At 45.7% G+C, this 12,361-nt stretch overlaps 2 protein-coding genes across 2 annotated transcripts in view; one reads left to right on the top strand and one right to left on the bottom strand.

Moving 5' to 3' along the window:
- The window catches only part of PRPF38A (pre-mRNA processing factor 38A), a 288,792-nt gene that overhangs the window by 41,747 nt on the left and 234,684 nt on the right, over positions 1-12,361 (top strand). The gene's annotated exons all lie outside the window — the stretch shown is intronic.
- Positions 1-12,361, bottom strand: part of ORC1 (origin recognition complex subunit 1) — a 177,639-nt gene that overhangs the window by 65,768 nt on the left and 99,510 nt on the right. The window contains exons 5-6 of the mRNA XM_085602615.1: positions 5,701-6,019; positions 5,327-5,431 (exon numbers count right to left, since the gene is read on the bottom strand). Coding sequence (XP_085458741.1) covers positions 5,327-5,431; positions 5,701-6,019 — 424 coding nt within the window. The remainder of the gene's footprint in view (positions 1-5,326; positions 5,432-5,700; positions 6,020-12,361) is intronic.

The following is a 12,361-nucleotide window of genomic DNA, read 5'->3' as shown; positions in this document are numbered from 1 at the left end:
AGTAGCACCGGAAGGCCTGACTCCCTTCTACACGCTGGAAAGAGCGCATAGAGTACCGGCGAGACCACTGGCGCCGGGACGCCCACCCAGACCGGTGATTGCCAAGTTGCTGCATTATAAAGACAGACTGGCTGTTGGCCCAGGCGCGCAGGAAGGGACCGTACAAAGTGGACAATGCATCTGTAACAATTTTCCCGGATTATACATGGGAAGTGCAGCGAAAAAGGGCATCCTATATGGCGGTCAAAAAGGCGTTCCGAGAGGAGGGCCTGCAGTATGCCCTAATGTATCCGGCGAATTTAAAAATACTGGTCGATAATAAGTCTTACTTCCACAGCAGTCCGGAAGACGCATGGGACTGGCTAGAGCGTTAGAAAGCAGGAGTAGAGCAGCCAACTCACGAAGGAAGGGTGACCCCAACACGGCCTAAATCCGGGCGAATTCCAAAGTATCGGAAACAACGACTGGGATCCCCGCGGCCAACATCGCAGCAAGTGGCGACAGAAAGATCAGCAGCGATAGAGGCGGTAGCGGCGCTATCCAGGACAGAGATTGACTCGCAGAGCAAAAAAGGGGGCTCGAAGCTGGGCACAGATGGGTCGGACTCGGAAGCCTCAGGGGCGGACAGTGTGCGTCTGCCTCATGCGACGGCGAGAATGGCTGATGAGCAGGTAGACTTATGATTGTTTAATCCTGAACATTTGCAGTGGACTCCTGCTACACTGGTCTGTATATTGCTGGATGGGGAAGATGTAGTTTGCTAAAGGTCGGGGTTCGGCGGGAGCGGGGCAAACTAGGCCTCTTTGGACCTTTGTGCCTACCCCCAGTGTCATAGGGTGTTTGAGATTCCTCGGGGGTCTGAACACTCTGGTTGAGTCATTAGTTTGGAATAGTTTGGGGCATCTGTCCTGGGGAGGGGGAGTTGGGGTGTGTTTAGTTTTGTTCAGGGGTTTCAGAGGGGAACCAGTGTGCTCCAGAGAACACGACAGATTGATGGGAATAGGAGATAAGACAACGGCCTCTATCCCTGCATTTAAGTGCATAACCTGGAATGTACGGGGACTCCATACTATGACCAGGCGCCATCAGGTGCATGCCTACCGGGTGCACAGGGGAGCGCATGTTGCTCTATTACAAGAGACGCACCTCACGATAGCAGAGGGCAGGGCGCTTCAGCGTAGGTGGCGCGGCCAGGTATATTACACTACCTACTCAGCATACGCAAGAGGCACGCTGGTGTGGATTAGGGCGGGAGTGCCATTCCAACTGCTACACAAGATGATTGATCCTGAGGGGCGCTATGTTTTATTGGTGGGGCGCCTGAATGGGGTAGATGTCATGATAGGGAGTATATACGCCCCTAATGTTGAACAAGGAAGTTTCTTTGACCGCCTGTCAGGGGCTATAGCTGTGCATGCGCCGGACTCGATGCTTCTAGGGGGTGATTTCAACTCAGTGTTGGATGTGACTATAGATAGGTCTCACCCGCCGTTGCCCGATTCGGCGAGTGCGAGACTAGCGGATAAGAGGCGAAGATGGCAGTCAAATTGGAACTTAGTGGATATATGGCGGGAACAGCATCAGCAAGAACGAGATTACTCATATTATTCGGGTCTGCATGATTTGCATGTGAGGCTGGATGTGATGTTGGGAACGCCTGATGTCTGTGTGAAAGTGCAGCACAGTGAATACTTGGCCAAAACAGTATCAGATCATAATCCCCTGCTGATCCACTTGGGATGGCACAAAGAACGGGCGTTAATTCCAACATGGCGGCTGAGCCCTGAAATACTGGAGGACCCGGTGTTCAAGGACGAGCTCCAGCAGGGGATCCTCCATTATTTTAATGAAAATGAAAATACAGCGACCACAATAGCAGCAGAATGGAAGGCTTTCAAGTTAGTAGTCCGAGGGATGTGCATCTCTAAGAAGGTGGGGGTACGGAAAATCTTACTTGATGATGTCCAGAGAGCGGACGAGAGGTTGCGAGAAGCAGAAAGGCGTAGTCATGCAAGGAGAAGGGATCAAACGGAGGTGGCGGGAGCGAGGGAGGAGGTAGCGCAGCAAGTTGAAAGGCTCAGGGCGTTTGATTATAAAGCATATAGAGCGTGAATGCATGACGAGGGGGACAAAACAGGTAGGCTCTTAGCGCGGCTCGTCGCTCCTGATAATGGGGGAGCGCCAATCCTGGGGCTCCGCACACCGGCAGCAACAATGGACTATACCCAACGGGGAATCAATAACATGTTCGCGAGTTATTACGCAACAATGTATAGTAGCCTGGGGGAAGTTGATGTTGAAGAACTGGAGAGTTATTTTGTAGGGCTGGTCTGGCCCCAGCTGGAAGAGGAACAATCGTTAGCACTGGGACAAGACAAGAGATATTGTTAGGGGAAATTAAGTCAGCAATTAAGCAAATGGTCCGAAATAAGACCCCGGGAGCTGATGGGCTACCAATCGAGTTCTATGCTACATATATGGATATACTGCCCCCCCGGCTGCAGGCGCTGTACAAACAGGCCTGGACGGCGGGAATGCTGCCAACCACTACACGGGAGGCTATTATAATTCCCATTCTAAAACCAGGCAAAGACTCTGCCGAGCTGACAGCGTATAGGCCGCTCTCAATGTTAACGGTGGATTATAAAATACTAAGCAAGATATTGGCGACGCGCCTGCTCCCATATATGGCCTCCTTAGTTCACAGTGATCAGGGGGGGTTTATCCCCAAACGGAATACGGCATGCAATATCAGACGCCTCCTGCGTGTATTAGAGGAACACCGAGACGTTACACCGGGAGCGGTGGTACTGGCGATAGATGTTGAAAAGGCCTTTGACGGCCTGGAATGGTCTTTCTTACATTATGTGATGGGGAAAATGAGAATGGGGGACGACTATGCGTGATGGACCCGGATTCTCTATAACGGGGCCACGGCTAGAGTGAGAACGGGCGCAACTATTTCTCGGGCATACAACGTAGAACGGGGGACTAGGCAGGGCTGCTCTCTCTCCCCGCTGCTATTTGCAATAGAACCATTCGCTATGCTGGCGCGCACGGGAGAGCAGTACCGGGGCCTAGTGCTACAGGAGAATGCGCATTACATCTCGCTGTATGCAGACGACCTCTTAATGTTTTTGGAGGACACCGGAGAGGCTTTAACAGCGGCAAAGCACTTGTTGACTGGGTATGGGAATAGATCGGGGCTGCGGGTTAATTAGTCGAAGACTTGTCGATTTCGGGTGAGCCCGAACCTACCGGCGCTGACCCAGGTGCAAGGGATCCGATGGGAGGCGCAGTGCCTGCCCTACTTGGGAGTCCTCATTTATCATACACAAGATGGGCTCCTGGAAGGCAATCGGGCATTCCGTGGAATTAAAGGGAGTATGGAGTTCTGGACTGCTTTGAAGATGTCGGTGGCGGGGAGGGTGGCCTTGCTAAAAATGGTAGTATTGCCAAGATTGTTATATTTTTTCAGGACTCTCCCAGTATGGATACCTGGGGCGATGTTCCGGCAGTTGAAAATGATGGTGGGAGACTTCTTGTGGGGAGCCGGTAGGAGGCGGGTTGCACTAGAAACAATGATGCACCCCAGGGCAGCAGGGGGTCGGGCAGTGCCGGACTTTGAAAGGTATTATCTGGCAGCCCAGCTCCAATGGCTCACGCAGGCAGTGGCAGCGACGTTTAGAGGGCCCGACCCAGGCCATACCTGCTGGATACCGAGACATGTGCTTTCCTATATCCTGATGGGGCAGCGACTACGTAGAGATACTATTACGAAAGAGGAGAGAACAATGCAACGTTGTTGGATTCGGAGTAACAAAAAACATGGAGTGGAGTGCCCATATGCACCTGAACTCCCGATAGGGGCGTGTACAGCGCTACCCCATGGTGGCGATTGGTCCGCATTGGGGAATTGGGAGGAGAAGGGACTATTTATGGTGGGCGACCTCTAGGACGACGGTGTCTTATTGACGTTCTTGAGCTTACGAGATAGGTTTGATCTACCGCGGGGACACTACTTATTGCACGCAGCACTAGTAGCGGCGATCCAACGCAGGTGGAAGATGGGGCTATCAGAACCAAAGACATCGTTAATCTGCCAATATGTAGCTATGGCGGCTGGCACTTTCAAGGCTGTCACGTGCCTTAATAGGAGAATGGAACACTAGGGAAGGCAGCCGATGAATCGCCTAAAAGAGAAGTGGGAATAGGACTTGGGGAGGGACATTCCGGACACTACTTGGCCCAAGCTAGTGGAAAGAGCATGGAAGAGCACGAGGAATGCTAGGTTCCAGCTAATACAGTTTTATGTGCTACATAGGGCGTATATGACCCCGAAACATATTAAGCAGTTCTTTGGGGGTAGACAAGGCTGACTGCCCTAGATGTGGAACAGAAGATGCGGACTTTCAGCATATGCTGTGGTCCTGCCCGAATCTGACTGTATATTGGGGAGACGTAATTACGGCATTGGAGCTGGCAACGGAGCGAACACTTAATAAAGATATGGCGGTGAGCTTTTTACATTGGTTCCCGCGTACAAAACGCAATAAGGTGACCAGCAAATTCATAGATTTGGGACTGATATTAGCTAAAAGGGAGACAACCAGCCATTGGAAGCATTGTCAGGGACCTAGAGTGCAGAGGTGGAAACACGAATTCCTTAAGTGGGCGGCGAGTGAAAGTGTGATCAAGCTACGGCTGGCGCATAGGTACCAGAAAGAGACTATGTTGGAAGTGGCGCGAGCTTGGGCAGCGCTAGTTGAAGCACTGCGCGGGTCTGACAGGGACCAAGAGGATGAGCCGGCCCACCACTAGACCAAGGGTCGCAGAGAGTACAGGAGGGGACGCGGAGACTGGAAGCGCGGTAGAAGGGGAGAGTACCGGGTAGCATGGGGAGAGAGGCCGTGCAACAGCAACGGCACATGGTAGGCACACACCTATAGGTCAACACACATTGGGTATGGCACCTACTGGGGGAGCACACTGGAGGGAGAAGTAGGGGTGGGAAGGGGTAGTAGTTTTGTTGTTGGGGAGGGCTGAATGAAGTAGATATTAGTGTGTAATAAATGCTAAGAGACCACGGGACGTAGTAAACAGTGGCATGGATAATAACGGACACCCCTATGGTTGAACAGCATAACAACTTTGTACGAGAGAAGGGGGGAGCAATTTATAACTGTGTATTGTATGCTACATATGTGGAGGAGATGATGTTGAGAGGGAAATTGAAAATAATAAAAAACTTTTAAAACAAAAAAAATGGCTGGAAAGAGTGAGCATAACAGAGAAATATGACATATTACTGCAGTATTTGCTTTACCTCTTGAGTGGGGTGGAGTTGCTACGGAGTGTGGCTGCTTGCTTTTGGGGAGTCTTGCAAGATCGGTCCCTTTTTTCATCATTTTCCATTTTTCTCTCCAACTTACTATTAAAAAGGGAAGAAAACCAGTCATGACAAAAAGCAATTTACAAATACAGAATGACTGTTAGAAAAAGAAATGGTGCATGTGTATGAGATCAGAAAATTGTGTGTTCCGTATATCATGCACCATAAAATAAAAGTCCAAAAAGGTGTTTCACACACACCTCACAATCGCTAACCAACAAGCTCAAAAATAAAAACATGGACGCACATTATATTAATGTACCATTTTAACCCTCAATAATGTTCAGATGTCAGACATTTCTACTTACAGGGGGCTGTTGGTGCCTCCATCCGCTCGCACTTCATTCTTGGGTGAAAGGTCACAATCCTTGGCCTGTTTGACTGGCATTAAACTAATGCTTTTCTCAAGACTGCTGTCTTTGGATGGTTTTAGAGGCCCCAAACTTAGTTGCTGGATGTCACCCCAATCAGACCGGGTTTTTTTGGGAGAATCAGAGAGTCCACTGAATGCTACTTTCCTCTTAAAAGTTTCTGGCTCTAGAGTTAGGAAGGACCCATTGTCATCATCGAAAAGCTGTTCCAGTACATCTTGCTTCGTCAACTTGCTTCCAGGTGATTTAGCAGGACCTAAAGGGGATGAGATCGGTGAATGTGTGCACTCAAATTATTCATCATGCAGAAACTCACTAAGCATTGAAGATGCTTAAACAGGATCACCATACAGTCCGCAGGATACTGGCAAAGCTAGGTCTTGAAAAGATACAGCTAACGGATGGAGGGAAAGGGATGTTGTTACAGCAGCATTTTAAAAGCGGACTATGAAAAGAAGGTGGAACCTGAAGCTTTCATGAGGCTTCTCCCAATTAGCTATGTTTCCACCAACTCTTGAAATTCAAAGAGTGTTAGATAACTCTCTGATGAGTCTCCCAAAAAGACCAAGCTAGAAGCTTCAAGGGATCCTTCAATTAACATCTCTCTGGGTTTTGTCCCAAGCACAGTCACCAAAATCTAAAATATATATATATAAGTATACTTGAACACCAGTCTATCCTGCTATGTATATGTTGCAGTCATTTACGTGAAACGTGATAATTGTCAACTTTTAAAGCTAAATGCCAATAAAAAGAATTTTCAAAAAAAAAAAATATGTATACTGAACACCAAACAAAATATTATTAACAAATAAAAGTACCAAAAGTGATTTACGAAAATAATTTCTTCATCCATGATCCCTTATAACCAAACCAACTTCATAGGCAAATCAGTCTTTTTTCCTTCCTTCAGAGAGTTCCTCGTCACAATCACTAGATTTCATGACAAGGAAAGCTAGGTCTACCCGGCCCGATATAGACTCAATGGTTCTGCTCGACTGCAACTACGGCTCCCAGAGTTTGGAAACCTTTGCCAAAAGACTGAAAGCTTGTCAATTTTGAAAAAAGGAGACATAATTTAATCAGGTCTCATCTTACAAGTCCAATAGAAAACACAGCACCTGAGATACCTGCAGATTATTCTGGGAACAAGGAGTTGTATTGTTCCATCATCTCCCCTGAAAGGTCTTTTGTGATCTTACACAGACACAATCATAAGAACATATGTATTCTTCCTGAAACTACCCGTTGTATATAGAACGCTGCATCTAGTCTAGTGTTACATATGAAGAGCTTTAAATTTAAATCAGAATTTACAGGCTACGCATTTTAATAAATCTGTTTTAAAAACAATTCAATCAAAATAAACTTTTCCATGCTCAAAGGGGAGTAACCTTGTTATCCAACTGTAGAGTAATAGTAGCCACACAGGATTCTGTCCTCTAAATTGCTCTGACACCCCAAGAAAACATCTCACAGAACATAACACATTATCAAACTGATTATACATTGGTGTGCTGCACTTCATTCTATAGGGCCTGGACCTCCATAGCTTAAATCCACAGGTTGCGCCAAACTTGTGCGACCCATACTTCAGTTGACCTGCTTTGCTGTTATACTGAATGGGTACAAACATTCTATACACGCTTCCAACTGCATGCTGCTGTCAGTGTTAAAATGAACCATGTCCCTAAACTCCGAGTATTCCCTGTGATGGTATACTGTATCCCCCCCCGTCCCTCAGAGGAAGGACTAGGCCTTTAATGTGGCAGTCATATATGGGAGGATCTTGGATCACATTAGAAAGGTCAATGCAATTGTTCTTGGTCCCCACTAGTCTTTCCTTTACTTGTGGGGAGACCGCAGGTTTGCATAATTTCTCACCCAATACCTCGCAAGCAAGAATAGGTCTTGGCCAGCACACAATTCAGCTGTTTAGCCTGCTAGGGAACTTTCAAATGATATGATCCGATATCCAGCTGCTATACCCTTTTATGCTATTTTAAATGCATGGTCAGTTTTCTCTTGCTTTATCAAAATGTTTTTGCTCGACACTCAAGACCCCATTCCAGCAACTTCATGTGGGCTGCACAGAAGACTTAATTCAGCTCTCCAGTTAGCCATCAACCAATGTAGAGCTGTCAGTCCAAGTTTAATCTTGTAACATTTGCATTTTAAAAACAATTTGGCGGGATGGTGGTCTCTTCTTTGTATATTAAGGAGTTATGTAACACCAGATTGGCACAAGATTTACTCTGTTCCAGAACAAGAACAATGACAGATCTTATTGTCCCATTGAGTCCAAACTACACCGCAAAATCGCCCTTTTAATTTTCCTCCAACCGCTCTACTCTGGTTTCAGAGCTCATCGAGAAATAACAAATGGATATTTATTATTTGTACTGGCTGTCAATGTAGTTATGGTGAGTCTGCGTTTCCATGAAAATTTTATTTTTTATTTTTATTATATTTCCTACTGCACAACGGGCAGCTCATAAATCAGAGTCCACAATATGAATATGCCTGGAAGAATTGTGTTTGGTGTTGCATGATTTGCAGTGGGCCTGTCATCATAACAACCTTCATAATTCATTTGATGACATAAGCAGAAAAATGAACAAAATCCCCCCCCATCCCACCAGATCACTCACAGCATAATTTTGTTTCGCCACATCCATAAACATCACGTCTTTATTTCCTACTAAAGGTTTAGAAGTGTACTGCAATAAAGTGGCCACACTGCATATTGGTGAAGATTCAGGAGAAGCTTTATTGTAAAACCCCATCCATCGGTGCCTTCCGCCAACTTGTGGTAAATAATTTAATTACCGGTACTTAATTTGATGCGGAAAATTTATAATAATAGCTCAGTAAAATAAGAGGCAGAATCCGTGGTATTAGAGGTTCGGAACGGGCTTTATTCCAAAATCAATTCGAATTGTGGACTCCATATTCCATCACCACGAAGGTTCAGGAAGTGAAGGACAATACTTTATTGACAGATAATCATATTTATAGAAGAGGCATTATAGTGAAACAGATGCAGGAGGCGTAACAGTTGATAACAGAGATAAAAACATACATGCGTAACTAAAATGGGTGTAACTAGGCGTAACTAAAGAACGTCATTAGGTATGATGTCACAAATGGGTGGTTCCATGAAAGAATTTCGCAATGTCAGCAGAAATACTTGGCAGAGATGCGCGCGCAGCAGCATGACGTGTGATTGACGTGCAACTAGGGGGTGAAGGGGACTTGACATTTAGCTCTACATGTGGAGACAGAAGTCTGGGGGGTCAAGTCAACCTAATCCCAAATCATATCTAACATCCTATGTTTAAAGAACTATGTTATCCAAAAGGAAAGGTCTCTCGAACAAAATCTATTCTATACTGACTGTGAGTGCGTGTACAAGCGTCTAAGTGTCTACATGAGATGCAAGGGCAGAAATCTTCCATAGTAACAGGGCTATGAATTACTTGCATAAAGACAGAGAAGCCGGGCCCTTTGCTCGGTAGCTGGAAGAATGTTTACTTAAACTACTAGACAGGAATGCATTGGATGGGGAGCGGAGCAGATAATCTCGAAGGTGAAATACAGTTCTTGGCAAGCAGACAGGCCGAGTCAGGCACCGTTAGCCGCGCAGGGAGTAGGACAAAGTTCATGGATACAGATGCGAGCTCAGACTGGAGCTTTCAGAGGCAGAAGGCAGGAAAAGGCTTAATGGCAGAATCAGGGCCTACTCGCCTGGACTGTAAAATGGGATAAATGAACCATATAAAGCCGGTGGCCTTTCATACTTAGGAATAGAATATCCGGCCCATTCATGGCGGATCTGAAAGAGGACATGTTGACGGTGGACGCACATGTGTTTGCGTCTTCATAACTGGAACTGGAGGAAACATACATGTACTTGTGATTTATACATGAAACCGTTGGGGTCCAAGATAGGGGACATAACTGATCATAAAAATCCATATTTCCACATTCCCTCCTTGTCCCCTACTTGCCCTTAGGAGATATCAATCTTCATCAATCCGTCGATCTGTTCATACAGCATCATTTGTTCTTCTTTCTTCTTCAGGGATGAATGAAATCTTGGTGGTGGAATACACGATGTGGCACACAGACCACAAATCGCTGGTCCACATTGTAGGCATAAGCAGCAACTGAATAGTATGAGAAAGCCAATACCTAGGAAGGAGAGCATTCTCCACCCCCAGGCTGACAATACACTCCAAAACCAACCGGACCAAGTCCAGGTGCCTGGATTCTGGTGTATCTGGCTGACAATCTTATGAAGGCGAGTTATGGCTTTATATACAGATGGAGAATTTTCTGGTATGAAAATGCAACAACTTGATCCGATGACCCTACAAGCTCCGCCCCTGTCGGCCAGGATGACGTCAAGGACAAGACGATTTTGAAGCACAACAATCCGCATAGCAGACTGCTCTTCTATTAAATTGCCTAAGGCGGAAATAGTTTCGTTCACTACTGCTTCAAGGGTTCTGGTTAATCTACGTATCAGCTTACTATTGGTAACTGTACCTATATAGGGAAAGAGACCTTTATTGAAATCTGTGTATTTTTCCCATGCTGTCTCAGTGTAATCGACTATTGGGAGATCTCTCCATTCTCTATTGTGTATTAAATGAGTATTTCTGTGATAATCAGGAGGAGCTAGGAAAACAGGTGGCAAAAGGAATCCAATGTAGCAGGTACCATCCCAATCTAGAGGCAAACGTATATATGCACTCTGACCACATACGAAGTAGGAATGGCGAGAAGCTCTAAATGTAGACTTGCCTTGATCACTGAATTCTATTACAGTGGTGCATCTACTATGGCCCATATGTATGGAACCATTCTTTCTTACACACAATTCACCTTTAACTGGAAATACTGACATAGCGGGAAAAATTGGTGCAGCTTCGGATTCAACATTCAGGATCATGAGATTAAGCGTGAAATTCCCTAATCCATATACTTCATTTTCTAGATCGGTTCCTGTTCTTTTGGGAAGTCCCTCCTTGTTAGGGTAGCAGACTTTGAGTAAAACTAGGTTCAGGTTTCCCCATACCCAATTGTCTTGATAAGTTACTGAGTTTGAATCTAAGGAATTAATTAAACTAAACCATGCTCCACAGGAGCCATTGTGTGTGAACGGATATGGAAAGAGAGGCAGAATTCCCTTATAGTTCTGATAGGGAGGGAGTCGGCCACATATCCAACAATTTGTAGCATTGCTAGTCTGATGGGAATGATGTAACATACTAATAAAAGTGTTATTCGTAGCGCAAATCTATAGGACAACTCATGCGGAGGTAATTCACTAAAAGAATGTTCAGCAGTAACATTGTAAACATGTTTAGAAATAGGATAATATATGTGCAACAATATACTTGCAGCGATTATTAAAAGACTTAAGAAAAACAAAATTAATAACGTCACTGTGCAATGACTACGCAGTGATTTACAGTACGCATGTTGTTTCAACTGCATCTTTCGGTTTCTTTCTCTATTCAGGTCTAGGGGATACATGTCAGAGACAAATTCGACCGATTCACCTTGGAGAGGACTTAAACAATCAAATTGTCTGACTTATTAGACCGTAGTTTTAGTTTGTATAGTTCCTTATCACTCTGTTCAACCAAAGTAAGCTTTGAGTCAATCGGTGAAGACACGCGAGGTGTATCGTTTACATCAGACGGTAGTCCATGAAATTTCTTGATATGACTTGAATGTATCCAACCTTTGCGACCTTCGATCTTCACGGCTGTCCTCGTGGTGAGCAGTACAAGTTGAGGCGATTTCCACCTAGGATCCAGCTGAGTCTTCCGGTCAAAATTTCGCACTAACACCAGGTCCCCGGGAACTACGTCATGGGGTTTCACCTCGGTGTTGTCGGGAAAGGCTGCAGCTACCTGTGAACGACAAGATTGTAGTGCAGACATCAAGGAAGCCAAGTAATCTGTCAGCATATTACAGTCAACATCAGTTATTTTACGTGGTATAGGCGTCCCCCACATATTTGGTGGTCTGCCAAAGATCACCTCATAAGGGGATAGCCCTGTTCGAGAATGCGCTACCATTCTCATGTAAAAGAGTGCAACTGGTAAGGCTACTACCCAGTCGACACCTTTCTCCCTACATATTTTGGACAATCTAATTTTCAGAGTTTGATTATGTCGTTCCACGAGACCTGCTGCCTCGGGGTGTCGGACACAGTAAAATCTCCACTGATAGCCTAACAAAAGTGAAACGTGTTTCATTAGTTCGGATGAGAACGGCTGGCCGTTATCTGAGTAGACAACACGTGGTAAACCATACCGTGGGAAGAATTCTCGAACCAACTGTTTGGCAGTAGTCGGGGCAGTGTAATCTGAAACCTGGTATGCCTCTGTCCAACGGGAAAGAGCACAGACAACTACAAGAACATATTTGAATCCTCGACATCGTTCCATCTGGATATAATCCATTTGGAGGACTTCAAAAGGGTGATCAGGAGGCTGAAATCCACCCTGTTCTACGGGAATGCTTTTACCTGGGTTAAACTGACAACAGATCATACAGGTACGAACTTTTTGTTTAGCTG

Source organism: Triturus cristatus, chromosome 4_2, assembly GCF_964204655.1.
Source record: "Triturus cristatus chromosome 4_2, aTriCri1.1, whole genome shotgun sequence".
Classification (NCBI taxonomy): domain Eukaryota; kingdom Metazoa; phylum Chordata; class Amphibia; order Caudata; family Salamandridae; genus Triturus; species Triturus cristatus.
Note: the sequence above shows the minus strand (reverse complement) of the source record. Positions and strands in the feature narration are given on the sequence as shown.